The 27,896-nt window shown below is 51.4% G+C and overlaps 1 protein-coding gene and 1 long non-coding RNA gene across 4 annotated transcripts in view; one reads left to right on the forward strand and one right to left on the reverse strand.

The window, feature by feature from the left end:
• On the reverse strand, positions 1-15,238 carry LOC125170385 (uncharacterized). The gene is made up of 3 exons (XR_007154008.1): positions 15,122-15,238; positions 10,710-10,790; positions 1-122 (listed from the first exon to the last, which is right to left on the reverse strand). It is a non-coding gene; the product is annotated as an uncharacterized LOC125170385 (long non-coding RNA).
• CSF2RB (colony stimulating factor 2 receptor subunit beta) overlaps positions 14,445-27,896 on the forward strand; it is a 24,308-nt gene continuing 10,856 nt past the window's right edge. Inside the window, exons 1-5 of one of the 3 annotated variants that reach the window (XM_047866972.1) lie at positions 14,451-14,826; positions 19,355-19,454; positions 21,250-21,493; positions 22,671-22,794; positions 25,316-25,509. In XM_047866972.1, coding sequence (XP_047722928.1) covers positions 21,418-21,493; positions 22,671-22,794; positions 25,316-25,509 — 394 coding nt within the window. In that variant the 5' untranslated portion in view covers positions 14,451-14,826; positions 19,355-19,454; positions 21,250-21,417. Of the gene's footprint in view, positions 14,827-19,354; positions 19,455-21,249; positions 21,494-22,670; positions 22,795-25,315; positions 25,510-27,896 lie in introns of all 3 variants that reach the window. The other 2 variants (XM_047866971.1, XM_047866973.1) reach the window with 2 other exon arrangements.

A 27,896-nucleotide genomic window follows, 5' to 3' on the forward strand; every position in this document is an offset into this window, starting at 1 on the left:
TTCCAGAACTGCTTTATGAAATTGTTTTTCTTCTTCGTTATTTTATTTTTAAAATGAAGGTTCTTCTTAAGGGTTGCAATAAAGAACCACCTTCCTTGAGCACAAGAGATCCTCTTAGAGACCTAAAAAAATAATGGTTCTGTTAGAAGAGAAGAAATAGGGTGAAAACAATATAGATATTATCTATTGTGCTTAGCAACTTAAAGCAATGAACATAGTCTCAAAGTTTCTATGAGACAGAAATTTGAGAGCAACTTAGTTGTGTGGTTCTGGCTCAGGATCTCTTAAGCAGTTGGCTGGGGCTACACTCATCTGAAGGCTGGACTGGGGCTACAGGATCCACTGGGAAGTTGGTTCATATGTTTGCTGGCACGACTTCAGCTCTTTGTCATGTGGGCTTCTCCACAGGGCTGTTCATAACATGGCAGCTGGCTTCTCCAAAGTGATCTATCTAGGTGGGGGTTGGAGGTGTATAAGGAGAGAGATGGAGAGAGAGTGAGAGAGAACGAGTGAGACAAGATGGAAACCGCAGTGTCTATTATAATATCAGAAATGGCACGCCATTTCCTGCTCTCTTCCATCAGTCAGACAGAGCAGCCCTGCTGCAGCGTGGGATGGGACTACATGAATATAATATTCAGGAGATGGGCATCATTGGGGTGATCATGAAAGCAGCTAAGGCAAACCTGTAGACAATACAACAGACCTTGGTTGCCACGGTGTGTGTTTGTTGAGTAGAACTGCACTGAAAGGAAGGAAATGAGTTGGAATGAAGTGTTCCTGTTTTCGAGGGGAAGAGAAGGAATGAATTGAAAAAGCTTAGGCTCATTTCATGCCTGCTATATGCTAGCCATGCTATATAGGTAATTTCGCTGACTTTTCCCAACAGTTCTATAGCAAATAGGTGGTGATGTTGCCATTGTCCGGATGAGAGCATGAGGGGGGGTCAAACCTCAGCATGCCTTCTCTACATCTGACACTCAAAAGCCAACCTAACCCACAGGTGGCTATCTACCTGTGATACTTGGATTAACTGAGTCTGTTTGATTCTCTTTCATGACCTTGAACAAAAGAAGCATAGTGAGAGAGTGAGGATCTGGTTGTGAGGCAGAAGCTGAAAACCACTCCACGGTGGACACTGATATACCACTGAGATGCCCTGTCAATTGACTCATACCCCAGGGGCTGGGGATGCTGTTGGCTCAACTGGCAGCCCCTTTAGGGACAGTTCAGCAAAAGCTATGATACTTGAGGTATCCATTGTGGGGAAAGGTGCATGTGGCAAGCCCCAATGAGAGCATCATAATGGCAACCCCTGGAGTCCTGGGCAAGGCTATGCCATCTACAGTGAAGAATTGTATGTTTTTTGAAAAATAATCTTTTGCACACTGTGGGGCCCTAGCAGAGACATTGCTTGATTATGGGACACCCCATGGCCATGTGGCCACAACTGGCCTTCACAAATTGGGTTCTGTCAAACACACCAAGTCATGATGTGGGGCAGGCCCAGGGCATTATATCATCAGATGGAAGCAGTCCATCTGGGATCAAGCATGAACAGGACTGGGAGGCATAAAATAAGCAAGCTGCATGAACAGGTTTTCTGTCTGCACCAATGCTTCTCTCTTAGCTCATGCTAAGACTGCATAGGGTGGGAAGGTCCCTGTTGGACAAGCCAACGGAGGAAGAAAACACTAAGCTTGATTCATATATAGGTCAGAGGATATGTGGGTGCCAGCAGAAAGGAAATTGTGGCTGTACTGCACCCCCACATAGGAATGGTCTTGGAAACAGTGGCAAGGAAAAATCCTCCAGTGGGCAGAGTTTTGGGCAAAGGATTTGACCACTTCCTTTGCAAGAAAAGTAGAATAAATATAGACTTACGGGCGAGGCTATGATTAGATCAGGAATCACAGCTCAGCTGCTGCTGCCAGCCCCTGCTTCTTCTCCTTCCTTCTTACAGGTTTTGATCCCAAGAGCACATCTTGTTTTTAAAGTTTTTACTTACTTGTTTTTGAGAGAGAGAGGGTGGAAGAGAGAGAGAGAGAGAGAGAGAGAGAGAGAGGAAGTAGGGTAGGGGCAGAGAGAGAGGGGACAGAGGAGCTGAAGTGGGCTTTGCACAGACAGCAGAGAGTCAGAGAGCCTGATGTGGGGCTTGAACTCATGAACCGCGAGATCATGACCTGAGCGGAAGGCAGATGCTTAACCGACTGAGCCACCCAGGCACCCCACCAAGGGCACATCTTAATAAACCTGCAAAACACCAAACTCTGTCTGAGAATCTGGCTGTCGAGGAGCCCAAACTGTGATATAAACAGCGAGGCAGCAGAGGCTCTGAGATGGAAGAGCCTGTGGGACACCATGAATAATAGTTCAGGGAATCAGGTGGGGGGTGCTCATGGGCACTGACAGGAGGAATAGGGACAGAGATAAGGAAGGAGTGGTCACCGTGGTGGTAGGTGCTGCTGCTGAGTGGCTGACAGTGAAACCAGAGTCTGCTCAGACTTTCAACCACCTGCAGCGCCCCTGTTGCATCCCCAGTTCGGTAACGCTTGGCTCTGTGGGTTCCAAAGAACACCCATCATTGCCCCCCAAGTGTCTGTACTTACTTATTCCTAATAAAAGAATTTGTGCTGGATACGTAGTGTGGTGGGTTAAATGGTGGCCCCCCAAAAGATATGTTTACATCCTAACTCCCAAAACATGTGACTGCGACCTTATTTGGAAAAAGAGTTTTTGCAGATGTAATTAAGGATTTTGAGATGAGATCACCCTGGATTATCCAAGTGGTCCCTGAATCGAATGACAAATGTCTTTATTTCTTTTAATTAAAAAAAATTTAACCTTGTTTGTTTATTTTGAGAGAGAGAGAAAGCATGAGTGGAGGAGGGGCAGAGAGAGAGGAGAGAGCGAGAATCCCAAGCAGGCTCTGCACCACCAGTGTGGAGCCCCATGCAGGGCTCAAACTCATGAACCATAAGATCATGACCTGAGCTGAAGTCGGATGCTTAACCTACTGAGCCACCCAGGTGCCCCAGGACTATTCTTTATTCTGAAGTTATGTACTTCGCTGAAAACAGCAACATTCTTTCTCTGGTGAAACCAACAGTGGTAGGTGGGGTCGTGACTGCTTTTGACTTTTCATCCCATAGTTCCTTGTATTTACCAAACATTCCAGGAAGGGAACTAGAAGAAGAAATACCAACCCTGATTTAAGAACCAGGAATTGATAGCAAGTTAAGTGAGCAGCCTTGACCCAGGAGGGAACTGACTGGCCTGTAGTTGCTTTTGAAAATGTTCTTACCTAGCACTACCCCTCCACACAGATGTTGACATCCCCCCACTGGTCATTGTAATAATTTGGAGAAATGTGGGGTGGGGAATGTCACTGGTGTGCAACGTTCTAAATCTGAGACCTCCAAGGTAGAGCACAATGTAGGGCAGATGTCAACATGTTATTCCCAGGATCCATGTCTTAAACATTTCTGTGAGGGTTAATGATGGGAAAAGATATCTGGGTGGGGAATTAAGGACAGAGGAATGAAATGAGTTTGAAGTGGATTGGGGAGAGACATCTGCTTTGGAGACATGGAAACCTGCAACCATGGTCTGTGCCTCCATGACACCAGCCACAAGGCTGTGCTGGCTTCCAAGGTGGGAAAGACCAATTTGCAACCCAGTGATCTATCCTTGGGGGAAAGTGGGCCTGGAGAAATGATGTCCCTGGGATGGACACGGGCCGGCAGTAGTGCCCCCATGGCCCCCTTTGCACAAGGCTGTGTTGGGGGCAGAACTGCTGGAGGTCTCAGGGCAGAGGGGTTGCATCTGAACCCCAGGCAGGAAACACCGAAACGCTGGGGCAGGTTTCGGGTATTGATCAGAGGGAGAAATCTGTGATAGGCAAGGAAGGAAAACATCAAAGAGTTAAGCAGATAAACTCAAGATTTTAATTTAAGTAGGTTAAGTGTAGTAGTTTCAGTCATGCCTGGCTCTTCAGGCAGATCTCATGTGGAGAAAAAAGACACAGTGAGGCCAGAAAACAAGGCAATAATTGAGGATTGGCTTACATTCTCCTACCTTTGGGAGTGAGGGGCCCTGGAACAGAGCTCCAGCCTGGCCAGGTAGAATCAACGAACTTACTCAGGGCCACCCTGCACATGCTCCACTCTGGCTGCCCTGGGGTAAATGCGTTTTAGGGAGAAAAGTCAAATACAGATGACAGAGACCGTTGTCAAGGGGAGGGAATATGTGGCATCAGCCTTTGCTCCTCCTGCTTTCATGTGCCCACTCATCACCCGAGGATCTCGTTAGAATGTGGATTCTGGTTCCCTGGGTCTGCAGTGGGGCCTGAGATCCTGCTTTTCTGACCAGATGCCAGGTGGTGCTGCTGGGGGTTGTCCAGGAACCACACTTTGAGCAGAAAAGGCCTGGTTGACATCACCCTAGGAGAAGATCTGGGAGGGTTTGTGGAGCAAACAAAGACGTCACGAAGGGGAAAGAATATATAGTACGTAAAGGGAGTGCAGTGAGGCCCTGTCAGCTGCAAGCAACCAAAAAAACCAAAAAAACAAACCACTGAAAGTAGCTAAGCTTAAGATAAAGAGCCTGGGGGTTGGGCAGCACCCTGTGAATCTCAACAGGTCTCAGGGCCTCAACCTCATCATGAACTCATGTGCTTCCCCTCCTCCTGCTCTAACGGCTCAGAATGTGGGTGATGGTGGCTAGGGTGGCTCCAGATGTCACTAGCAGAGGCCTGGGAGCATGTCCAGATGCAAGAATGATATTTTTCCTCACAAGGAAAGGTTTACCCACATGCCTCATTGGGCAGACTGACCACATATGCCCCTTTCTAAGCCAATCGCTGGCAAGAGGAGAATTATCATGAGTAGTTTAAACCAATCAAGTTCTGCCTTCTTGGGACTGGGAACAGGAATGTATCTTATATCCAAGATCTGGCTGATCCACAATCTTGGTTCTTGGGGATCTATGGCTATTGTTTGTTGTTTCTGTTTGCTATTTCCCATGGTGGCTTGTTTCCTTGTGAATTAGGTGATAATTAGTTATGGGCTTGTGTATCGAAGGATATGTAGAAAATCAACATGATTTGGCCAAAGACAATGGTGTTTTCTACAAACATCTAACTAGAGCTTGGGGCCCGAGAGACACTTGGGGTTGAGCTGATTCGTTGTGCCTCCTGATGATTGGTCATGTTGGTGTTTGTAATAAGTCACGTGGTTCCATGTCTGCTCTGTCACATGTGCTCCTTCCACCAGATGGCTTCCCAAGGGAAATCATGGAAGGCAGGAACCTAGGATAAGCAGAGAAAGGTGTTCTTTCTCCTAACATCTTGTGCTGGGGCTCAAGGCAATCTAGGCATCCTGCCTTTGCCACAATTCCAAGATCGAGTCCACACAGAACAGGCCAGCATCATCAAAAATGGCCATTCTCAGCCCGAGGAGCTCTCATTGATGGTGTCTTTCCTTGGGCTTGTGGCCATATTTCCAGGGTCTCTGCACCCACCACAAGCCTTCTGTTCCTTCTCTTACCCCAGACCTTGGGCCCTAACCCAAACCCTCCACTGCCTTCTTCCTGCTATGCCCAGGGACCCTCCAGATTCCTGAACCTTAGTTATGCTGAGCAAGTTTCTGGTAGGAGGGTAAGGGCCTCACCTTTTGTGAACAAAAAGGAGCCTATGGATCTCTCCAGAGGTCAGGGCTGAAACAGATTTGGGCTTCACAGCATATGTGCAAATGAAACTCTCTAGGGGAAACACAGCTTGAGATGAGCCAAGGGTACAGATGGGCCTTGGAAACACCATCACTTAAGGGATGGGCAGAGAAAAAGGAAGTGATAAAGGAGAAATAGAAGAACACAGAGAAGTGTCATGTCCTGGAGGCACAAACATGTGTCGAGCATAGAACGTTCAATAGCATCAAGCTCTGCTTCCACAGAGCTGGAAGGTGACTCCAGATCTGGCCATATGGAGGTCCTTATTGGCCTTGTCAAAAGGAAGGTTTAGGGAGCAGATTTCTCTGGGCTTAGGAATAAGTGGGAGGTAAGAAGTGGTGACAGTGAGTGTAGACAAGGCTCTTTATAAATGGTGAGTATCTCCTCTGCCCAAGGAGATGTACCCTGATCGTCCCATTTAATAACGCAATCTGCCCTCTGCTCGCCCACCCAACTCCTTGTCCAGATCTACTTCTTTCTTCCATAGCACTCACCTCCTTCCAAAATACTATATGCATTCTATCCTTTGTTAATTTATTATGTTCCTTGTTGAGTGTGTATCTCCCTTGCAAGACTGTAAGAGTCCTGAAAACAGAGACCCTTGTCTGTTTTATTCACCGATAGATCCTAAGTGCCTAGAACAAAGAGTTGGCACCCAGGACGCATTCAAAAATATTGGTTGAATGAAAGAATGAATGAATATAAAGATGGGATTGAGAAGAAAGCCCAGGCAAAGGAGGGTTTTGTGTTTAAAGATGGCGGCAGCCAGATTGTGTGTATGGCTTGGGCAAACTCTCCAGTTTGAAAACAAAGGAGAGAGTAATGGGAATTAATGTCTCAAGGTCTTGGAAATGATGAATTTCAGAGAACACTTGGAGAGAATGATCTGGTTTGGGGAAGTTGTGATGCTGGGAGGGTAGGTTCATTGAGTGTCCTAAGCAAATCTGCCAGCCTGAGCTCATGTCAGCTGGAAATCCCAGCGCCGATGGTCTTTTTGAACAAAGGAGTGACAGATCACTGTGGTGACCACTCAGGGTCTCTGTGTTGCACAGCTCAGGAGACATCACTCACAACCCCGTAGAGCACAATGTGAATGGTGTCCTTGGAAGTTGTGCAACACGGCAGCCCTGTGAGAAAAGGCTGGCACTGAGAGGGGTGCAAGGCAGGACTGTCTGATGGGAAGCTCTTAGAGACACAATAAGGCCTGACGAGGGAGTGGCACAAGGGATGGGTCAAAAGTCATAGAGGCTGAGTTTCTGCCAGAGCAGAATTCACACAAACCCAGATCTAATAGCAGGTTGGAAAGTAAGAGGGTGAGAAGTACTGAACGTAGGTTGTTTATGGAAAGACCTCCGAGACGAGACGGCTGTGCTGGGGAGATAATGACCTGAGGTTTTGGTAGTTGCAGTTACTCAAGAAAGAAGGAAGTCCACTTAGATATCTTCAATTTTTAAAGTGTGATTATAGATAAATTACCAGATAAGACCCCTGGAGGGAATTCAGTACTTTCTCCTAACAAGGGGGCTATTGGAAGAGTCAGTGACATTTGAGATTGAGGTAGGGAGGCCACTTGTGTCCTACTGAGGTCATCTTTGGTGCCACGGGCTCCAATTGCATCCTGTCCACTCCATTCAATCCAACCGTGTTTCATTCCATTCAACAGACATCAGTTGAGCATCTACAACTTCCCAGCATCAGAAACAAGGAATAAATGGGATGGTCCCTGCTCCTGACTGTCGGGCTAAAAAGGGAGAGAGAAAAGCAACTACAACAGAATGTGGAAGACATTACACTGAAGTTTGCAGGAGATTGAGGGAGGCCAGAAGCACACGTTTGGGAGGGTTAAGGCTCTTTATCTCCCCAACTTTCCTATGGAGATGAGGCACAGATGACCTTTCCTTGGTCATCTTTCTTCCCCAAGCCCCAGGAGTGGGGGTGTGCAGGGGCAGGAAAGGGTACAGGAAGCTCAGGAATTCACATTTGCTCCTAGGATCTCTTTCTGCACTCAAAGTCATAGAGGTAGCATTGGACTCAACTCAACCACTAACTGGCTGTGACCTTGGGGTGTTCTCGCTAACTGTGAGCCTAGAAGCAAGGGTGTGGGTCTCGTTCTATGTGGAGGCCCTCTTGACTGCCTGGTGCCTTCCTTAGCTAGCCATGTCAATGAGTAGACCCCAGGGATGATGAGTTCTGTGCAAAAACCCTCACCTCCAAGAAGGTGGCCCAGATATCCCTTTTCCTCTGTCTGGCAAGAGTCTCTGTAAACTCCAAGATCCAGCTCTAGGAGGGCCTCCGTTGTGGAGCCTTCTCTGACCTCCCAGGAGATGCTTCCACTGTGGTAGTGGTGGCGGGGGGTGGGGTGGTCTCAGTGTGTAAGAGGGCGAGGTTGGCACATCACCCTCCCTAGATTGTGAATTCCACATGGCCAGACACTGGGGTTTACTCCTCCTCATGTGTTAGATAATGGCAGGCGCTCAATGCTTATTGAATGGATAAATAAATGATTGAACGTCAACATTTTATATCCTCCCTCACCACCCAGAGCCAACGTCACCCTCCCTTGCCACCCTAGGTAAAAGTCACCCTCTTTCCTCATACTGTCATCAAGGGCTCTGAATATCTACTACAGAACAGGAACCGGCAACCACTTTCTATAAAGGACCAGACACTAAATATGGCTTTGCAGGCTACAGGTCTCTGTTTCAACAATCATGGTAATACATAGAGCAGCCAGGGACAAAACATGAGTGAGGGCTGCGTCCCAGCAAAACTATTTATGGACCCTGAAATATGAATTTCATGTAATTTCCATATGCCACAAAATATTATTTTCCTGTTGATTTTTTTCCAACCACTTAGAAAATGTAAAACCATTTTTAGCCCATGTGCTGAACAAAAACAGGCTGTAATCCAGATTTGGCCTGCAGGCCAGCGTGTGCCAACACCTACCATAGAACTGATTTAGATCTGCTCGCTCACAGGCTTACTTTGGTGTCTCCCATTATTCTATGAAAAGAGTAAACTAAGTAAGAACACAGCCTTTGGAGACGGCTGGGCCTATATTCTAATTCTGATTCCAGACTCCTTCCCTTCCCTTCCTTCTTTTTCAGTCAGTCACGAGGGTGGCCTGATAATGGCAGGAAGATGCCAGAACTCCTACAAGGTGGGTACATCCTTTTCTTAGGGTTGCCAGAACATGCCAGAACAGAGCACTCAAAACAACAGAAATGCACTGCCTCACGGTTCTGGAGACTAGAAATCCGAGATCAAGGTGTCAGTGGGGCCATGCCCTCTCTGACCGCTCTAGGGGAGAATCCTTGTTTGTTCCTTCTAGCTTCTGGTGTCGGCCCGCAATCCTTGGTGCTTCTTGGCTTATACAGGTACCACTCCCTGTGCGTCTACACATCTTCTTCCCTCTGCACATGTCTCTGTATCCAAATTTCCTTTTTATAAGGACACCAGTCATATTGGATTAGGGTCCACCCTTGTGACCTCATTTCCACTTAGATATCTCTGTAGAGCCTCTACTTGCAAGTAAAGTCAGGCTCTATAGTACGATAACGGGGGTTGATTAGGACATCAACATATCTTTTCCGCGGAAGGGGGCGCAATTTGGGTATCAGAGCAGGGCAGCAGCCCAGCAGGGAAGGGGGCTGCGTGCAGGTGGGCGAGCAACTGAGTAAACATACTGAGGACAACAACAGTGTGGTTTCTCACAGCCAAGAGGCGAGGTGCAGGCTGGAATGGACTCTGTGTCATTCCATTGGAAAGGAGTGTCGATGTGAACTTGGGATTTTCAAAAACTGATAGATCTACACATAACGAGAGGTGTGAAAACACAGTTGATGCGTGCATACATCCGTTCATCCACTTCCTGGCTCTGTCCACCCTGAGGGCCTGAGCAGCAGTGAGCCCTAACTACCATTCTCCACTAACTAAACATAACACAACACAACACAACACAACACCAAAGAAAGAAACAACTAGAATTCCTTGGAGAAATGCCTGAGCCTAAGGCTGGGGCAGGAGAAGTCCAAGATAAGACGGGCGTATCTTATGGTGCCCAAACATCAGGAAGGCCTTGAGGAGTAAGGGAGATATGTCCAAAGGCCACAGGAGCCACTTTGAAGGAGCTCCTACTGTCCAAACCTGGGCTGATCAAAACACCCCAACAAATAATCATACTGATTGATGGTATCCATTTAATAAAGCAGGAAGCCATGGGTTTACATTGATTAAATAAGGGGCTAAAAACATGGGAAGAAAATAAAGTTCTTTCTTTAGTTGGTTAGTGCCAACGAACAAACATAGAAGGAAGGATAACCTCAAAAGGGGCAATCGTTATGATAGTTTACAATTTAGTTAAGGAGCATCACTCCTTGCTAAATCAGTGGGTGGAAGGAGGGGGATGATGGGATTTCACACAGTCTCCAAAAACCTCTCCACAAAATACTCATTGGTTAATTCAAAAGTTCGGGGGAGTGGGGGGGGGGGCAGGAGGGACTAACTTGACAATGGAGAAGGTTGGCCAACACCATCTTCATCACGTGAGCAGAGTGAACCTCCCCAGCAACTGGACAGAGCAAACTTGAAAGCTGACAGGATGCCCTGAGAAGAATCCAGCATCACTTCTCTGTGATCCTGACCAAAAATTATAAGCTGGGTCGAATCCTGAGGAAAACCCCAGACCAGCCTAAACAGGGAACGTTCTGCAAAATGACTGACCTGCAGACCTCACAGATGGCAGAGGGAGGAGGGGCAGCCGTTCCAGGCTGAAGGAGCCTGTAGAGGCGTGACGTCTACACACGGAGACGTGTTGGATCCTGGGTTGGATCCTTTGTTATAAAAGGCGTGACTGAGACACTGAGGCTTGAATGGCGTCGTGACGTCATTCAAAGGGAGTATTGTGTTTTGTGCCGCCCTTAACGCTTTCTGTATTTTGAAATTGCTTTGGAATTAAAGAAAAAAGAAAAAAAACTTACCGTAATAACTACAGTGTTACCATAGATGAGCTATGTTCCCTTTGACACATTATTTCACTTGTTATGCCTCAGTTTCTTCATCTGTAACATGAAAATAATAATGGCTACTTAAAGGATATTGTCAGGAATAGAAGAGATCGTGTGAGTGAAGCACGGGGTCCACTGTCTGGCCATCTCGGGAAAAGGCTCAGCCCAGGACCATTACCAGTGTCGTGTTCTTGTCAGCATTGTCCCGAATTTCATAGACTCTAAGATGTCACCAATGGTAAGATGCGTTCTCATTTTATAAGCCACCGGGAAATTAACAACATGCCCAGTTAAGCTGACAAAGTGATTCTTCTCATGTACAGTGTTTAATATTTATTGGAAGAGCTGTTTAGGTTTTTTTTGTTGTTCTTGCAGAATAATTAGCACACAGTGTTAATATTAGTTTTAGGCATACAGTGTAATGATTCTGCAATTCTAGCTATTTCAACAGAAGTGCCATATGATCAGCAATTCTGCTTCCGGATACGTTCTTTTTTTTTTTTATGTTTTTATTTATTTTTGAGAAAGAGAGACAGACAGAGCGCGAGGTGGGGAGGGGCAGAGAGAGAGGAAGACACAGAATCTGAAGCAGGCTCCAGGCTCTGAGCCGTCAGCGCAGAGCCAGACGCGGAGCTCGGACTCATGAACCGCGAGATCACGACTGGGGCCGAAGTTGGACGCTCAACTGACTGAGCCACCCAGGCGCCCCTACTTCTGGGTACGTTCTTAAAAGAATCGAAAGCAGGGACTTGGGCAAATGTTGGTATATTCCTGTTCACAGCAGCTTTGCTCACGACAGCTGAACAGCCCAAATGGCCGTCAACAGATGAATGGATAAACAAAATGGGGTTTCACCATACCGTGGAATATTATTCAGCCTTTAAAAGAAGGACATGCAACAATCTGACTCATGCAACAATGTAAATGAACCATGAAGACATGACAGTGAGTGAAATAGGCCAGTCACCACAGGACACATATCGTAGGATTGCACTTATACGAAGCGCCCAGAGATTCATAAAGATTCATGTGATTCAGATTCGTAAAGGCAAGAAGTAGAATGATGGTCGCCAGGGGCTAGGAGGAGGGAGAGTGGGGAGTTACTGTTTCACGGGTACCGACTCCTGGTTTGAGATGACGAATGAGTTCCGGAGATGGACGGTGGTCAAAGGGAATTCACCCAATTCGCCCAACAGTGTGAAATGTACTGAACAGCCGCTGAACCGTGCACTTCAAAGTGGTCAAGACGGCAGATTGGATGTTATGTACCTTTTACCACAGTTGTAAAAACAAACAGGCACTGTCAGTTTACAGTGAGAGAAACCAGAGTAACAGTTACCTTTGAGGGGTTGTGATGGGGAAAGGGCACAGAGGGACCTCCTGGGGTCTCGGAACGTTCTATAGTTGATCTAGCGGTTATACGACTGTGTAGGTTTATAAATGTGCATTGCGCTGGACACTTAGGACTGGTGCACTTTAGAATATGGAACTTGAAGATATTTCAAATGCACAAACAGTAGAGAATTTTTTTTTATTATATGAGCCAACCTTCCTAAGTCCCGGGCAGAGAGGAGCTAGGCAGTTGTCCAAGGCGGAAAGCAAGCTTCCCGGGAGCTAGGTGGGATCCGTGCATTACCTACCCCTCTCGTCAGAGCCACGCTGAGTGACCACACACCCCATCTCGCCTTGTGGGATCTCCCACAATCCTGCGTGTGGCCCACATTTCTCTCCCCATCACCCGGCACGTGCCCCCTGGCACAGAGGAGGGTCTTGGCGACTGTATGTGGAATAAACGAATGAATAACTCTGAGCACAGCAGGGTCGGGGCAAAGGCACAGTGAGCGAGGCACATCCCCGGGCGCAAAATTTAAGGGGCACCCAAACACTCAGTAGCTAAGATAAATAACATTTTAGCGCGATGTTGTGAAAAACTAGCACAAAAAACCTGCAACAAAGCGTGAAATTTTAGTTTATTTCCTTTAGTTTAGAGGCGCCCCTCAAGAACATGATCGAGCTTTTCTTGTTCTATTTCCTTATCTCGTTCTTGTTGCCTGGTTTTGTACCATTGGCAACTTTCTTTTAAAAGCTGCAGGCTGTTGGGCCGCCTGGGCGGCTCAGCTGGTTGAGCGTCCGACTTTGGCTCAGCTCACGATCCCGCGGGTTCGAGAGTGCGAGCCCTGCCTCGGGCTCTGGGCTGACAGCTTGGAGCCTGGAGCCTGTGTCTCCCTCTCCCTCTCTCTCTCTCTCTCTCTCTCTCTGCCCCTCCCGCACTTGTGCTCATGTGCGCTCTCTCTCTCTCTCTCTCTTTCAAAAATAAATAAACATTAAAAAAAAATTAAAAGGTGCAGGCTGTTAAATTCTGATGTCCTGTATTCAGGCCACCTCCCTGCTGTGTCCCGGTCACACACTCCCTCACCCTGATCGGCGCTTGTCACACAGAGAGCCCAGAGGCTGGGGGGCGCTTGGCCCACTGGAGGAAGGGGTTTGCCCGGCTTGCTGTTAGGAGCTCGGCCGAGCTGGGACAGGGAACGCAGCGGCAGGTTCCAGAGTAGCCAGTTACAGCCACCGGCCGCAGGGAAAGGGTTGAGCCTTAACCACTTATGGCTAGAAGAAGCGGGACATTACACCTGCAGACAGCGCCTTTTCCATTCCCCCCATAGGGTGCAATGGAGGGTGCATGGATCCTCTCACCGTCGAGGAGGCCAGAACAACAACAACAAAAAAAGGCTCTGGCCATTTTCCCGAGCCTGGGGTTGGGGGAGGGCGAGGGCTCAGAGTGGAAAGAATGGGGTGCTGAGTCAGAGCGGGGGGGGGGGTGGAAACGCGTCCTCCGGGTGTGCCCCTTTGAAGAGGGCCTCTCCCAGAGGCCTCCAATGCAGATATGTGAAAGATCGCCGCCCGCCAGGGGCCCTGAGTCCTTGACCGCAGCTCCCCCAGAGGCCCCCTCAGAGAAGACACAGTGGACCCCGAGTCTGATGTGCGAGGGCGGCTTTCCCCACAGGCCTGCCAGGGAAGCCTTCCTAACTGCCCACGGCTGGGCCTACAAGTCGCATACAGCTCGTCAACCAGGAGCCCGGGTCCTCACCACGGGCGTCCTGCCCTCTCTCTTGGCCCCGCTCCCCCTGCTCTCTCTCTCTCTCAAATAAACAAACTAAAATCTCACGCTTTGTTGCGGGTTTTTTGTGCCAGTTTTTCACAACGTCGCACAAAAATGTTATTCATCGTAGCTACTGAGTGTTTGGGTGCCCCTTAAATTTTGCGCCCGGGGACGTGCCTCGCTCACTGTGCCTTTGCCCCAACCCTGCTGTGCTCAGGGTTGTTCGTCCGTTTAGCCCACGTACAGTCGCCAAGACCCTCCTCTGTGGCCAGGGGCACCTGCCGGGAGATGGGGAGAGAAATGTGGGCCACACGTAGGATTGTGGGGGGGGGGGCGGGGAGAGACCGCCCTGCGCACTGAGGACTGCGGGACAGGATGGGGAGGTGCAAAACAGGTCACCAGGGGAATCAAAACACTACGGGCTAACCCTCGGGGGTTGTCTGCAGCATCTCATTTGGTTCTCTCCACAGCCCTTGAGTGTCTGTAGATGCTCACGGGGGAGTAATGGGGTTGCTGGGGGGGCGGTCCCGAGACCCGGCAAGGTCACACGCCAGTAACTCGCATAAAGTTACACTCTGAGCAGGAGTACAGGTGGGAGCCGGCCCAGCTCCGTCTGGCTCTGGGCTGTCCCCTGCTCTGGTTATCGCAGCCACCGCCCCCCCGCCTCCCCCGGGGGCGGCACGAAGCCACTGGTCGCCGAGCTAACCGAGGATGCGCGGGTGTGTCCAGGGGGGGCGCTGCTGGCACAGGGAACAGCATTGACAAAGTCAGCGAGGCCCAGAGGGAAAAAAAAATTGGTATCTCGGTGTCCACAGTTCTAAGAAGCTGGGCAATGTTGTGAGGAGTCACTTGTGCAGACACAGGCCTGGCCGGTGTCGCTTCCTCTTTCTGCTTCTGTTTCCTAACGACGACGTCAGCATAAATAGGAAGCGTGACAGGCTCCCCGTCGCCTGGACACTCCAGCAGAAGGCTTTGCTGTCCCACCACGAAGAGGTACGGCCTGGCTTTCAGGGGCGGGCTGGGGAGCGGTGGGGGAGGCCCAGGCTGTGGACGGAGAACGGGGAGAGGCGAGGGGTGTGGGGTGGGCGGGCGCGCTCGGGGACTCGGGGGGGTTAGGGCTTGGTCTCTTGGGAAGACTGGCCAGGCTCCTCGGGCAGCCGGGGGCTGAGCAGACAGCCAGCGGTGCCTGCTTCCTTGAGTGTTGTGTGAACAGGGCGAGGGCCTCCCGTTCGGGATCCAGCCGTCCTGGCAGGGAGGACTCCCGGGGAGGCGGCGGTCACACACCTACCTGCGTGGTGTCCCTCTTGGCTTTGCCGCTAAAGTGTCGCCGAGGTGTTAGTGGCAGTGAACCGGTTTCTGCCTCCTTGTCTCTGGAGCGGGAAGAACACATCAATCGTCCCTGACATCCTGGTTTCATATATTTTTTTTTAATGTTTATTTATTTTTGAAAGAGAGCGAGTGAGCAGGGGAGGGGCAGAGAGAGAGGGAGACCCGGAATCCGAAGCAGGCTCCAGGCTCCGCGCTGTCAGCCCAGAGCCCGACTCGGGGCTCGAACCCGCCAACCGCGAGATCGTGACCTGAGCCGAAGCCAGACGCTTAGCCAGCGGAGCCACCCAGGCACCCCTCTGCCGTCCCGGTTTAGAAAAGGAGACCTGGAGAGTGAGGGTGTGTGTGCGTTTCCATGGGTGTCCGTGGGGATGCAGGGGTGCAGAGAGACTGGGAGGTGAGGGGGGATCCCGGAACTTTGTCACGCTCCGGCCCAGAGCTTGGTGTGGCTTTGGAAGCTCCCTTTGGAAGACGAGAAAGGGCTCAGTCTCTCTCGAAGAATGTGGTTTTACTCTCAACACCCCACCCTGAGCCTCCGTTGCTCAGTTGGGTTCAGGCAAAGGTGTGGGTGTTCCGCACCCAAGTCTGTGAGCTGGTGGGGGATGGGGGGTGGGTTGCGTCTAAGGGAGTATCTACCTCAGGATGTGTGCAGGTGCGTGCACTTGCCCTGTGGATGGGAGCGCGAGGGCTTCCAAGGTCCCCACCGGGGTGGCAGCCTGTGCGGCCCCACCAGACGGGTCCCGGCGACAAGTTGCAAATGTACGGTTTTGAGTCTTAGGGATCCTGCTACAATTTTGTATCACCGGGTCCTGATTTTCTCTACCTCTCGCCTTTCGTGCTTCCTAATAGTTTTATCACGAGTGAAACCTTTCCCGTTAGCTCTCGGCCCCTCCTTTTTTTCATTCGCCAGCTTCACTCATGTCGTGTGATACGCACCAAACACTACAGAATAGTCCCTCACTTGTTTAATGAGCGTGTTTCGTACTAAGCTAATACGTGGCTATCTGCTTTATCAGCCATTAGAATGATCCGGAATTGTGTAGCGTAAGAGACAAAGACCAGCTATCCCTATCTCCCGGCCTCACATCCTACTCTATACCATATGTGTCCTTCCAAAACATCTTCTAAGCGCGATGCAAGTATATAGCTTTCCTTTGTACATAAACAGGAGTCTAAGCAGACATATTGCTCGGGGCGCCCGCGTGGCTCAGTCGGTGAAGCGTCCCACTTTGGCTCAGGTCGTGATCTCGCGGTCTGTGGGTTCGAGCCCCGCGTCGGGCTCCGGGCTGACAGCTCGGAGCCTGGAGCCTGCTTCGGATTCTGGGTCTCCCTCTCTCTCTGCCCCTCCCCCCTTGTGGTCTGTCTCTCTCAAAAATAAACATTTAAAAGTTAAATATATATATATATACATACATATATATATATACACATATTGTTCTGTGACTTATATTTTCACCTAATATTACATTTGGGACATTCCACAATAACACATATCGATTTAAGTCCTTTATTAGCCCTACAAAATAAGGCAGCATGTATTAGTAGGGGCCACACCACAAGTTACCCAATCCCATACTGATAGACATTTCGTTGTTTTTTGTTGGGGTTTTTCCTCCCCCCATTTTTTCCACACCCGTGGAGGTGTTTCTGTGGCCCAGATGCCTAGAAGAATTACTGAGCAGGAGATTGTGCATCCAAAAATGTAATAAATATTGTCAGATCATCCTCAAAGCAGCTGAATTAACATACACCCCCACAGTGGTGTATAAAAGGCTCATTTCTCTTTAGGAAAATGATCAGTCTTTAGACTGTATCCGGGGCGCCTAGGTGGCTCAGTCGGTTGAGCACCAACTTCAGCTCAGGTCATGATCCCACGGTTTGTGAGTTGGAGCCCTGCCTCGGGCTCTGTGCTGATGGCTCAGAGCCTGGAGCCTGCTTTGGATTCTGTGTCTCCCTCTCTCTCTGCCCCTCCCCTGCTCATGGTCTGTCTCTCTCTGTCTCAAAAATAAATTAAAAAAAAAAAAACATTAAAAAAAATTTAGAAACTGTGTGCAACGGATGGAGGAAAATTATCTGATTCTTGCTTGGAGTTTTCCTTTCCCTGATTATGGGTGAAGTTACTCCTCTTCCATATGTTCCTTGGCCACCTGGGCTCCTTTTATGATACGTATAGGAATGTTTTGTCCATATCCCGGGTTTTTTGTCTTTTACATATTTACTGTAGGAGTAGCTCATTTATTAAGTACACTAACAATTTATTTGCATAACGTTTAAATTATGTTTCCAGATCATCACTTGTCCTTTTTCTTTACCATGTGGAAGATACTTTCATACAAAAGCATGTTAATTGCCTTCCAAGTTCAGTTTGGGTTTGGTGTCTTGTCAACCCCCGAGGTTAAACAAGTACTTGTAATGCTTTTTACCATTTTAGTTTTGACTTTTAGAACTTTAATCCACCCAGAATTTGGAGGGGTAGGCAATGTGTAAAATAATTATCTAGCTTTAAAAAATTATCAGCTAACTGTCTCAACATCATAATTATGAGCATGTGGCCCATCCTTTCCTCTGTGATTAGAAATGCCACGATTTCTTCCCAAACTCCTATTTGGTTGTTTTCCTTAACGTTTTCTAGTCCATCTGTCTGCGATTATACTCCTCGTCATTTTTCTGGCTAATAGAACCCGTCTCTCACGTTCGGCTTGTTATGATCTAGAGCCGGTTTGTCAAGCCTGTTAAAACCCCTTTAGGAGTTTCGACTGAGATTGCGTTGAATTTAGAGGTTATTTGGGGGAGATGGCAGTAGTGGGTGGCCTTCCCCTGCTTGTGCCCTTGACGGGGACGACACGCACATTCTCCTTCGACGCTGACGTCACTACTGACTGGTAGTAGATGCCCAGAAACACCAGCGTTCCCTTCAACGCCTCATTTGTCGAGGTTCACCTGTCAGTGTGTTTAATTGGGAATGGCTTTTGTATTACTGAATATTGAGAAGCATCTGTCAAGATAAGCTGATCCTTCTTTCTCCCTTTAATCTGTTGGTCTGTTTCTTTTAATCATGAAGAGATTGCTTCATGGCTCTTTGTCTGTTTCTGGAATAATCCCCAGGTGGCCATGATACATTCTTCTTCTAGAAGTCTTTGTCAGATTGCCCTATGACATTCTTTTTGTCTGGAATGAATTTATGGTTTGCTTTGTTTGTTTGTTTGTTTGTTTTTTCATTTCCAGTTTTTATTCCTACCAGTAAATTTCTTCATGAGTTTGGGAATTTTGGTGTGCATGTTTGTTTCGAGTAAAAAGGTGTTTGGTTTTTGTCTTCTCTTTTTTCCCCTCTTCCTCCTTCTCCCTTCCCTCTCCCTGTCCGCCTTTTACTCCTGTGCTTACCCCTCACTCTTAGTGGCTTTTAACCCTTACCTTTTTAACACATGTACATAACGTGTATTTTCCATCAACATTTGGGCGTAATTAACACACTTCTGTGCCTCCAAAACAAGACACGAACCCTAACAAGCTTTCAGTTCTCTTCCGCTTTCCCCCCCCTCACCTCACAGCCAGCTCCCACCTTCCAACCACCTGCATTGTTATCACATAACTAACTCACTTTCACTTTATAAGTAACAATTCTTCTCTACTTAGTGTAAGTCTTATTTGGTTTCTTTTCTCACCACTGATTCCAGTATTATATGCTATCTTTCTTGAACTCTTTTTTTTCCCCCTGAAATGTATCCCAGAGCCAACTGTGTTTCTTAGAAAAGATCTGAAATTTTTCTTTGTCTTCACTACATTTCCAAATGTTGCGTTTTTCTGTCCATGAGCGTCAAAGGAAGCTTGACTTTTAATGATTCTAGGTTTAAACATATTTTCCCTCAGTGTTTTCAAGACATCGCTATCTACTTAGAGTTCAAGGTCACTTGTAAGAAAATCTGGCCAACCTGACCCTTGTTCCACTGAAAATAATGTTTGTTTCCTACTGGAACTTTTTGGGAGTATTCTTTTATTCTTGGATGACCGAGAGTTTACCAGCACGTGACTGAGTATGGCACTGTTAAAAATTAAGTTTGTCCTTCCCTTTAGCGGACTGTTGTCTCCTTTAAGCCCTGTGAAGTTTTCTTCTATTTCCATTTGTATCTTTTTGATTGCATGGAAAATCTTTAAACAACAGGCAATATGGAGGTTTATCTTTGTTCTCACATAAAAGATGTCCGGAGGCAGGCGCTCCCAGGCCGGTGTGGTTGCTCCAGAGTGACAAGAAGGATCCAGGCTTCCCTCTTTCTGTTGTATGTGGTTCCATCCTCAAGGTAACCTTACGGTCCAAAATGGCTTCCAGAGCTCCAGCCATTACTTCCAAGTTGTAGGCTGGAAGAAGGAAGAAATGGGCCCCTCCTCCCCTGGCCAATTCCCTTTAAGAAGCCTTTTTTTGGAAGGCACACCCGATGCTTCCGCTCACATCTCCTTGGACAACTTAGTGACATGACCACACCTAGCAACAGAAGAGTGTAGGAAATAAAATCTTTTATTCTGTGTAGCACCAAGCCCAGCTGAAGCCTGAGCTTCTGTGACCAAGGGAACAGGGGGCAGTGCACACACCGTCTGCCACATGGTTTGCAACTTTAATACGATTTAACGTCTTACATTGAAATTTTTAATGAACCCCATATTTGGGTGTGGTGTGGGACAGAGATTTAGGTGGACACGTTTTACAGTGTTATTCATTGTCTCTTAGCCCTTGTTTTTTTTTATTATTATTATTATCTATCCCTTCACGTTGATTCACGACTCCTCCTTCCTCACGTAGGACATTCTTGGGCAGGATAGAATTGCCTGGTCAGGACGTCCATTGATGTATTGTGTATGTGTGCAACACGCTTACTCATCAGATCTTTACAATAAATTTTGCTACTGGGGAGAGCCTCCTTATTGCTAAAAAAATCTCAGGAACTGTCCTCAGAGCGATTTTTTTTTTCCTGAGGTCCTACAAAAAGCCATGTTGGTAAATTTTGTTTGGAATTGTGTTAAACCTATAACTTATCTTAGGAGGAATTGCTCCCTTAGCACACGTAGTATTTCTACGCGTGGTAAGACCCAAATAGAAGCTCTGGAAGTTTAGGCTAGTCCCAGGTAGGCAAACACATAGACTCAAGCCCTTACCGCAGGGCATGGCCTCCAGCTACAGAAGCTGAAGGGGATGAATACGTCCCCCCCCCCCGCCCCCCCCACCAGCTCCAAGCAAGCCTGCTCATCTTTCTGGAGCCTTTATCCGGCTAACCTGTCTATGAACATCACCGCATTGGGTTCTTCTCGCGTGAGATACGTGTATTTGTGCCCACATTACCGACGCAGAGAACAAGGTTCAGGGAGCACTGTGGGTCAGCACAGGCCGCTGGCGGGGGAGAAGCAGAGCCTGGGCTGAAGGTCAGGTCTACTGAGCCCAGAGCCGTGCTTTTCCCAGTAAGAAAGTTGCTGCTTCGTGTGTGTGCACATGTGCCTCTTGAGTGAAATTTCAGACAATCTTAGGGGGAGAAAAGGAACCACTGTACCCTGTTCTCCTCTCCTGGGTACTTCCCAGGGCCAGACAGAATGAAAAGAGGAAATCCCCGGCCTTCTGCAGAGAAAAGGGAACAGGCATTCCGAGGGTGGTGTGGGAGGGTTGACAGTAAACGGAGTGTGTGTGCGCGCAGTGTAAGTGAGCGTGTGCTGTGATCACGCCCAGGGGAGGGGAGGGTGTGGCCCCTACACCCCTAAAAGCGGATCGGGTCAGAGGCCGGCAGGGAGCTCAGAACAAGTCAGATACCAGGCCTCCCTGTGAGGTTTTTCCATCGCCAGAGGACTGCATAGGAGCTTCTGATGCACGACCGGTGGGGGTGGGGGTGGGAAAAATCTCACTTCTTCAGAAGCCACTAAATGCATCTCCCTCAAAGTCACGCCCCAGGCACTGAGGCTAAGGGGAAAGGACTGTCCTGGGTGCCAGGCTGAGGTGGCAGGGGGCGCCAGAGGCCGTGAGTCACTCCCGGCTTCACCCTGCAACGTAGGTCAAGTCCAGGGAGTGCAGGACAGAAGCGGGTCACTCACTCTCAGCTGATGTCCCTTCCGCAGGCAGAGTCCCTTCACAGGCGAGAGGGCTCACAGGAGCCGGGGACATGGGTCTGGCCTGGCCTCCAGCTGAGCAAGCATACACGACTCCAGGTCACTGAGGACCCCAGCCCCTGCCCAGACCCGGGCCCACCTGAGCCGGCCACCCGTTCGTCCAGAGCTGACCCAGAGATGGTGCTGACCCGGGGGCTCCTCCCTGTTGCCTTGCTGGCTCTGTTCTGGGGGCCCGGTGTGGCGGGGGCCCAAGGTGAGCTCCGTTGCTGCCTCCCCTTCCCTGTGACCCTCCTCACAGCTGGCCCTTGAGCAAGGCCACGCCCACATGTGCCCAGAAAGCCCCAGACCCCTCCCACCCTGCCTCATTCTCCCCCTCCCTATCCTCTCTGGTGCCCGGCGCCCCCTCCTGGATTCTCCCTCTTCTCTAGCCTCCTGAACGGCCATCTCTGCTTGTGTGGCTTCTCTGCCCACCTTCTCAGTGTGGCATCCCAGGCGTCTCCCCTCCGGGCCTGTCGTTCCAGCCTTAATTCTGACCCCCCAGATATTCTGTGCCTCAGGTGGCTTTGACCGGTCCCCTCCTCTGTGCCTTTCTTCCCGGGGCCCCTCAGACTGACGGTCTCTCCCTGCTTCGGCCCCAGCACCCTCCTCCTGCTCGGAAGGCCCTGCTGGGATGTTCCTCTGGCTCTTAAGGCGCACGAACCCCCCCTCCCCAAGGGCTCCCAGAGAGCATGGCTTCTCTGATAACCCCGAGAACCACATTCTCTCTTCCCACCATCAGACCCTGCAGCTGACCAAGAGACCAGGACAGGGAGGTCCCAGAGGGCTCTGCCATGCTGCCACTCTTCCCAGGCTGTCCCAAAAGGGGTCCAGGGGCCGGGCCCATGCCCGATGCAAGCGTCCCTCCTGGGGTGGGAGAGAGACCCTGCGCCAGGAGCAAGGGCACAGCAGGGGCTCAGGAAATGTGCTGTAACCCTATGAGAATATTGCGTTTCTAAATTTGTTTTTTACATTTATTTTTGAAAGACAGAGCGTGAGCAGGGGAGGGGCCGAGAGAGAGGGAGACCCAGAATCCAAAGCAGGCTCCAGGCTCCGGGCTGTCGGCCCAGAGTCCGACGCGGGGCTCGGACCCGCAGACCGCGAGATCATGACCTGAGCCGAAGTCGGACGCTTCACCGACTGAGCCACCCAGGCGCCCCTAGAATATTGTGTTTCTACCCAGGCAGCGGGGCCCACGGCTAGGGCCCTCACACCCCCAGAACCCCCGTCCTCCCCGCGCTGCCCAGGGTCCCTAGGGAGCTCTGTCTAGCAGCCAGGGGCCCCTACAGGACTCCAGAAAACCCCTCCCTAGCTCTCGGCACTCCAGAGGGGCTGGGGGGGGGGGTGACAAGGGACATCCAGATGTGACCCCCTTTCTGCCTCTCCCCGGGCAGAGACCGTCCCACTGCAGACCCTACAGTGTTATAATGACTACCACAGCCACATCACCTGCAGGTGGGCAGACACTCAGGATGCCCAGAAGTTCGTCAACCTGACTCTCTTCCGGAGGTTGAATGAGTAAGTGCCACCAGGGCTCAGGGGTCAAAGGGCCCACAGGGAGGCTGCTGAGTGGGGCTGTTCCCCCGGGGGGGGGGGGGCTGGCCAGAGGGCAGGGACAGGGAGGCCCCTGCCCAGGAGCTCCTGCCCCATTAGGCGGCCAGCCAGGTCCGGGTGCTGATGGCCGGCGTCGGGATTTGGAGGGGGGGAAGAGGCTCCTACGTGAACATCGCTGTGGACGACAGAGGTGGTGATACTCGTCCTCCATCACGGTTTAACAGAGTCGCCCTGCAAAGGTCAGTTTTAGATTATCTTCGCTGCGAGGTGGGCAGGGCAGGCGTGTGATGCCCAGTTCACAGGTGAGCCGACCCGAGGCCGCGGTGGCACAGTCCACAGGGCAGCTGTGGGGCCGAACGGGAGCCGGGGCCCTGCGGCCTCCGGAGTGTGGGTTTTCTTCGTTGCCCTCGCATGGTCTCCGGGGGGACGTGCCGTTTGGGAAGATTCCGCACAGCGTTCTGGGGTCTGGTGACGGTCTGACCCACCATTCTGGGGATGATTAAATGGCTGGCATCACAGGTGCAGAGGGACCCCCCCTAGCCCCGGAGGCCAGCCCCTCACACCCCCAGCACCGGCCTCCAGCGCTCTGTCCCTGGGAGCCCCCTTCTTCCCGTCTCCTCCGCCCTCCTCGCCCGCCTTCACCTCCCGCCCTCAACTGTGGCCCGATTCCTCCTGTGCTGAGACACAGCGCGGCCACCACCAGACGCCAGCAAGGCCTGAGGCCCTGGGGTGCCTCCTGACCCCCACCTCCTCTGGTGGAGCCCACCCTCTGCTTCCCCTTGGAGGCCACCCTCCCCCAAAGAGTTGGCCAGACCCGCAGCGTCCAAGGTCTTTCCGGTTATTCTGAACCTGGAATGACTGGCCCCACCGGGCCACCCAGACCGCTCGGGCCCGAGGCAGCCAAGCCCTCCCTGCTGTTAAACCCAATGCTCGGTCTCAGCCTCCTCCCTCCTTGACCATGGGCGGCACCTGACACAGACCGGCCCCACGGACCATGGTGAAAGCACCTGCCTCTCCTGGCCGCCACAACCCCCCCTCTCCTGTGTCTCCCCAGCTCGCCGTCTCTGTCTCCCTGTTCGCTCCCTTCTTTCGTCTCTAACTTGAAGGGTGAGATGCCCTGGGGTCCCTCCTTGGATCTCCGCTCTTTCATACCTGACCCAGTGGCAGAGACCCGGCCCCAGGCTGCGCGCTGGTGACTCTCTCGTGCTCTCCAGCCCCGCGCCTCCCCCCACCCCACCCCCAGCTCCAGGTCTGCAGGTGCACTTGCCCCCCCCCGCCACGTGGCCTGTAGACGAAGGTGTCTTCCACCCCCAGCGATTTAAACCAAATTCCGCTCACCCCACCCCCCACCTCCCGCTTCACTGAATGGGAGCTCCCAGAGGCTCCTGCTGACCAGCTGGGAGGTTCGTTGTTGTCTTCCCTCCTTTAGCACCTTCCCTTCCCCATCGGCGCCTCTAATCCGTCAGCAAATGCTGCAGACTCGATCTTCGAACAGGACGCGAATCTGGCCGGGGCTAACACCACCACCCGTGTGAACTACGGGTTCGCACTTGACGACCCAAGCCCGTCACTTGGCTATTTCAGGAGCCTCCTATCTGGTCTCTCAGCTTCCGAGACTACCGCCCCCATCCACCCCTATGTATCCACGGCCCAGCGGCCAGAGGAAGCCTTTGGGTCACGACATGTCACCCCTCTGCTCATAACTCAATTATCTCCACGCTCAGTGACATCCAGATTCCTCGGTTTCCTTTTAAGCGCCATGTCACCTTGCTCTACTGGTCTCCCTCACCTCCCACCCTCACAGATGCCACTCCATGCATTCTGGGTGACCGCCTAATCCTACAACACTCCAGGGGCGCCTGGGTGGCTCGGTCGGTTAAGCGTGCGACTTCGGCTCGGGTCACGATCTCATGGTTTGTGGGCTCGAGCCCCGCATGGGGCTCTGTGCTGACAGCTCGGAGCCTGGAGCCTGCTTCCGATTCTGTGTCTCCTCTTCTCTCTGCCCCTCCCCCACTTGTGCTGTCTCCGTCTCTCAAAAATAAATAAAAATGTAAAAAAAAATTTTTTTTTAATCATACAACACTCCAAGCCCGTGCCTGCCCCAGGGCCTTTGCACCAGCTGTTCCCTTTACCTGAACTCGTCTTTCAGGTAAAGCCCATTTGCATGGCTCCCTCCCTGACTTCCTTCAAGTCTCTGCCCAAAAGTCGCCTTTGCCACGAGGCCTTCCCTGTCTCCCCTGTTTCAGATTGCACCCCCCCACCCCACCCCTTCTGGCTTCCATATCTCCCTGCTGTATCTGTCCGTGTAAAGTTTGCTCCATCCGACACGTGACGTATTTTATCCAGTTCTTCCATGCGTGTCCCCCTCCACCAGGATGGCAGCACCCTGGCCCCGGACAGAGCCTCGCACATGGTGACCGCTCAGGACCTTTGTTGAACGCGTGATGCTTCTTCACTCTGGGCTCACCATGTTCTCTGCTGGCAGGAACCCTCCAGTGCCAGTGTCCTGTGATCTCAGTAATGACACGGGCTTGTCGTTGGACCACCCCTGTGCCGGCTGCGTGCCCAGAAGATGTGTCATTCCCTACAAGATTTTTGTCCTCGCCGACAAAGACTACTTCTCATTCCGACCAGACAGGCCTCTGGGCGCCCAGCTCACCGTGACTCTGGATCAGAATGGTAAGTTCTGGGGTTCCCGGATGGCGGTGGTCCCGGGAGGACAGTGGACCCCGGGGGTGGCGAGCCGGCAGAAGGGCCAGGAAGCGAGAGTCTTCAAGGGGGGGAGGGGGTGGTTCTGGTCTCTTGAGAGAGGAGGGTGCGGCCTCCCGACAACCAAGGCATTGGAGCAGGTCCAAGGGGCGGAGCCCCCGGCCGGTGGCACCTCTCTGGGCCCTGACTGCTGCAGCACCCTCCAAGATACTGCCTTCTAGCAGTGAAGGCTGCCTTTCTAGGAGAACCAGCCTCCCTATTCGGGTAGAAACTTCCTAGCTTGAGAACACCCATCACCGATATAGCCTCATCCAACGTCTGCAACAACCCATTTTATAGATGAGGCAGTTAAAGCCCAGAGAGGCCACATGACTTTTCCAAAGCGCCAGCCCTGAGCAGTCAAGCCAGTGATGGATCAGCTCTGCCCAGGGCTTCCTGCCCTGGAGATGGAGGTCATCACCTCCCTGCCCTCTCTGAGTGGCTTCTAGCAAGCGCAGCCCGCGTGTCCACAGCGGCCCCAAAAAGCCAATGGTCCTGGGTGGGTGTCGGTGACCTAGCTAGGCTTCGTTCAACTGTGTGTTACCCAGAAATATAACCAATGCTTCAGCCTCATTAATTCAATTTTTATCTGTGCTCACAATGAACCTTCACGAGAGATGTTCGAGGGCATCACCTTTTAAAGTTGAAATTGATGCGGTAAGAACCCTACGGATGGCTGGCTTTTAGGAAACACTGCCCAGTATTACGTAACCATTACGACGACGGGTGGTGTCGCGCACCCCTGTTTTCTTTTTCACCCCATGTCACTGATGTTGAAACCGAGGCTCGGAGAACAGGAACTTGCCCAAGGCCCCTCAGATACACGTGTGTGACTTTAGCATCCGGGGTCCCGAACGCTGGGCAGGCCCCACTGTAGGTGCAAGCGGCACACGGAGAGGGGACTCCTGCCTTCGCTTCCCGCCTGTTCTCATCACGGCAGCACAAAGCCGTTGCCCGGAAGAGGGGATTGGTTAGGCCATGGCCGATTCGTTTGCAACAGTGTCTCTAAACGCGTTTGATGGATGAGAAAGGGCCCCATCCCGTGGGGCTCAGAGCATGCAGGTTGAGAGGCCAGGAAACACCGGAGGTTGAACCAGAAGTGGGTGCCGTGTGCCACATGCTGAGGGGCAGTGGGCAAGGAGCCTGGGGGCCGGGGGGTCAGGACAGGCTTCCCCGGGGCGGGGGGGAAAGAGCTTGGCAGGGATAGTTGAAGGGTGGGTAAGAGGACAGAGCAGGAAGAACATTCCTAGAGGAAACAGCGTGTGCCAAGGCTGGGAGACTGGGGAGGGCAAGGCGGGTTGGGGCAACCGTGAGAAACTGTAGCCCAGAAGCATCACCATCAAAAGGGCCAGACAGCCTGAGGAAGACGGAGAGGGGCAGGTGCAGGCAGGGGCCTGACCTGAGGACGCTGCTGGGCCCTGCAAAGGGCCTTAGGGGCCAACGTCTAGGTGATGGAGAGCCATCGAAGGCGCATGACTTGATCAGATGGGAGGAGGCCCGAGGTGGGTGACGCACAGGGTAGACGGCAGGGGGCAGGAGGGGGCAGGAGGCTGGGGCCCTGGATGCAACCTGAGGCACTCGTCCCACAGAGAAATGACGAGCATTCTACTGGAACGCGGCCAGGGCATGGGAGCGGGGGGCAGGGGGGGCATACAAATCATACTTAGGACACACGTGCCCTTCACTCGTTCATCTGCTCCCTCACTGAGCACCCACATCCACCAGCACAGCAGTGAACAAGCCGGTCAGTGTCCCTGCCCCTGTGAAGCATATGGCCTGGTCACAGGGAAGGTGATATGCTGGACATGGGGACAACTTAGAAACAGGGAGGGGAGTGTGACGTTTGTCTCCTAGAGCCTGTGTTCAGCAGGGAGCTCCGCTCCAGCTCCAAGCCATTTTGGCAATGGATCAGGGACGCTTCTGGTGCTGAGGAGGGACAGGTGTGTGCGTTGGAGCTGCTCTGAGGCTCCCACGAGTGGAGATCTGGGGTATTTTCCTTCCTCTGTCCGTTTCTCCATCTGTGAAATGAGCTAGTGGACTACAATCTCTCAGGTTGGAGGAACAGGTTTGCGCTCAGGCTGCCAGTCGTTTCAGTTGGGAGCAGCTTCTAGAGCTCTGTGCTGAAAGGGATTCCCACTCCCCGGGGGGCTCAGGGGCTAGGAGTGCAGTGATTGATTAGTGATGTCTGCTGTGGCTGCGGAGAGGGGGCGCCCTGTATCTGCCACTCGGGGCTTAAGATTTTCTAGAGGCTCCAGCTCGGACATGCTCTCACATGCCACGTCCCGGTCGGACTCATTGGATTGTGTTTCAAGGTCATC

This window comes from Prionailurus viverrinus, chromosome B4, assembly GCF_022837055.1.
Source record: "Prionailurus viverrinus isolate Anna chromosome B4, UM_Priviv_1.0, whole genome shotgun sequence".
Taxonomy (NCBI): Eukaryota; Metazoa; Chordata; class Mammalia; order Carnivora; family Felidae; genus Prionailurus; species Prionailurus viverrinus.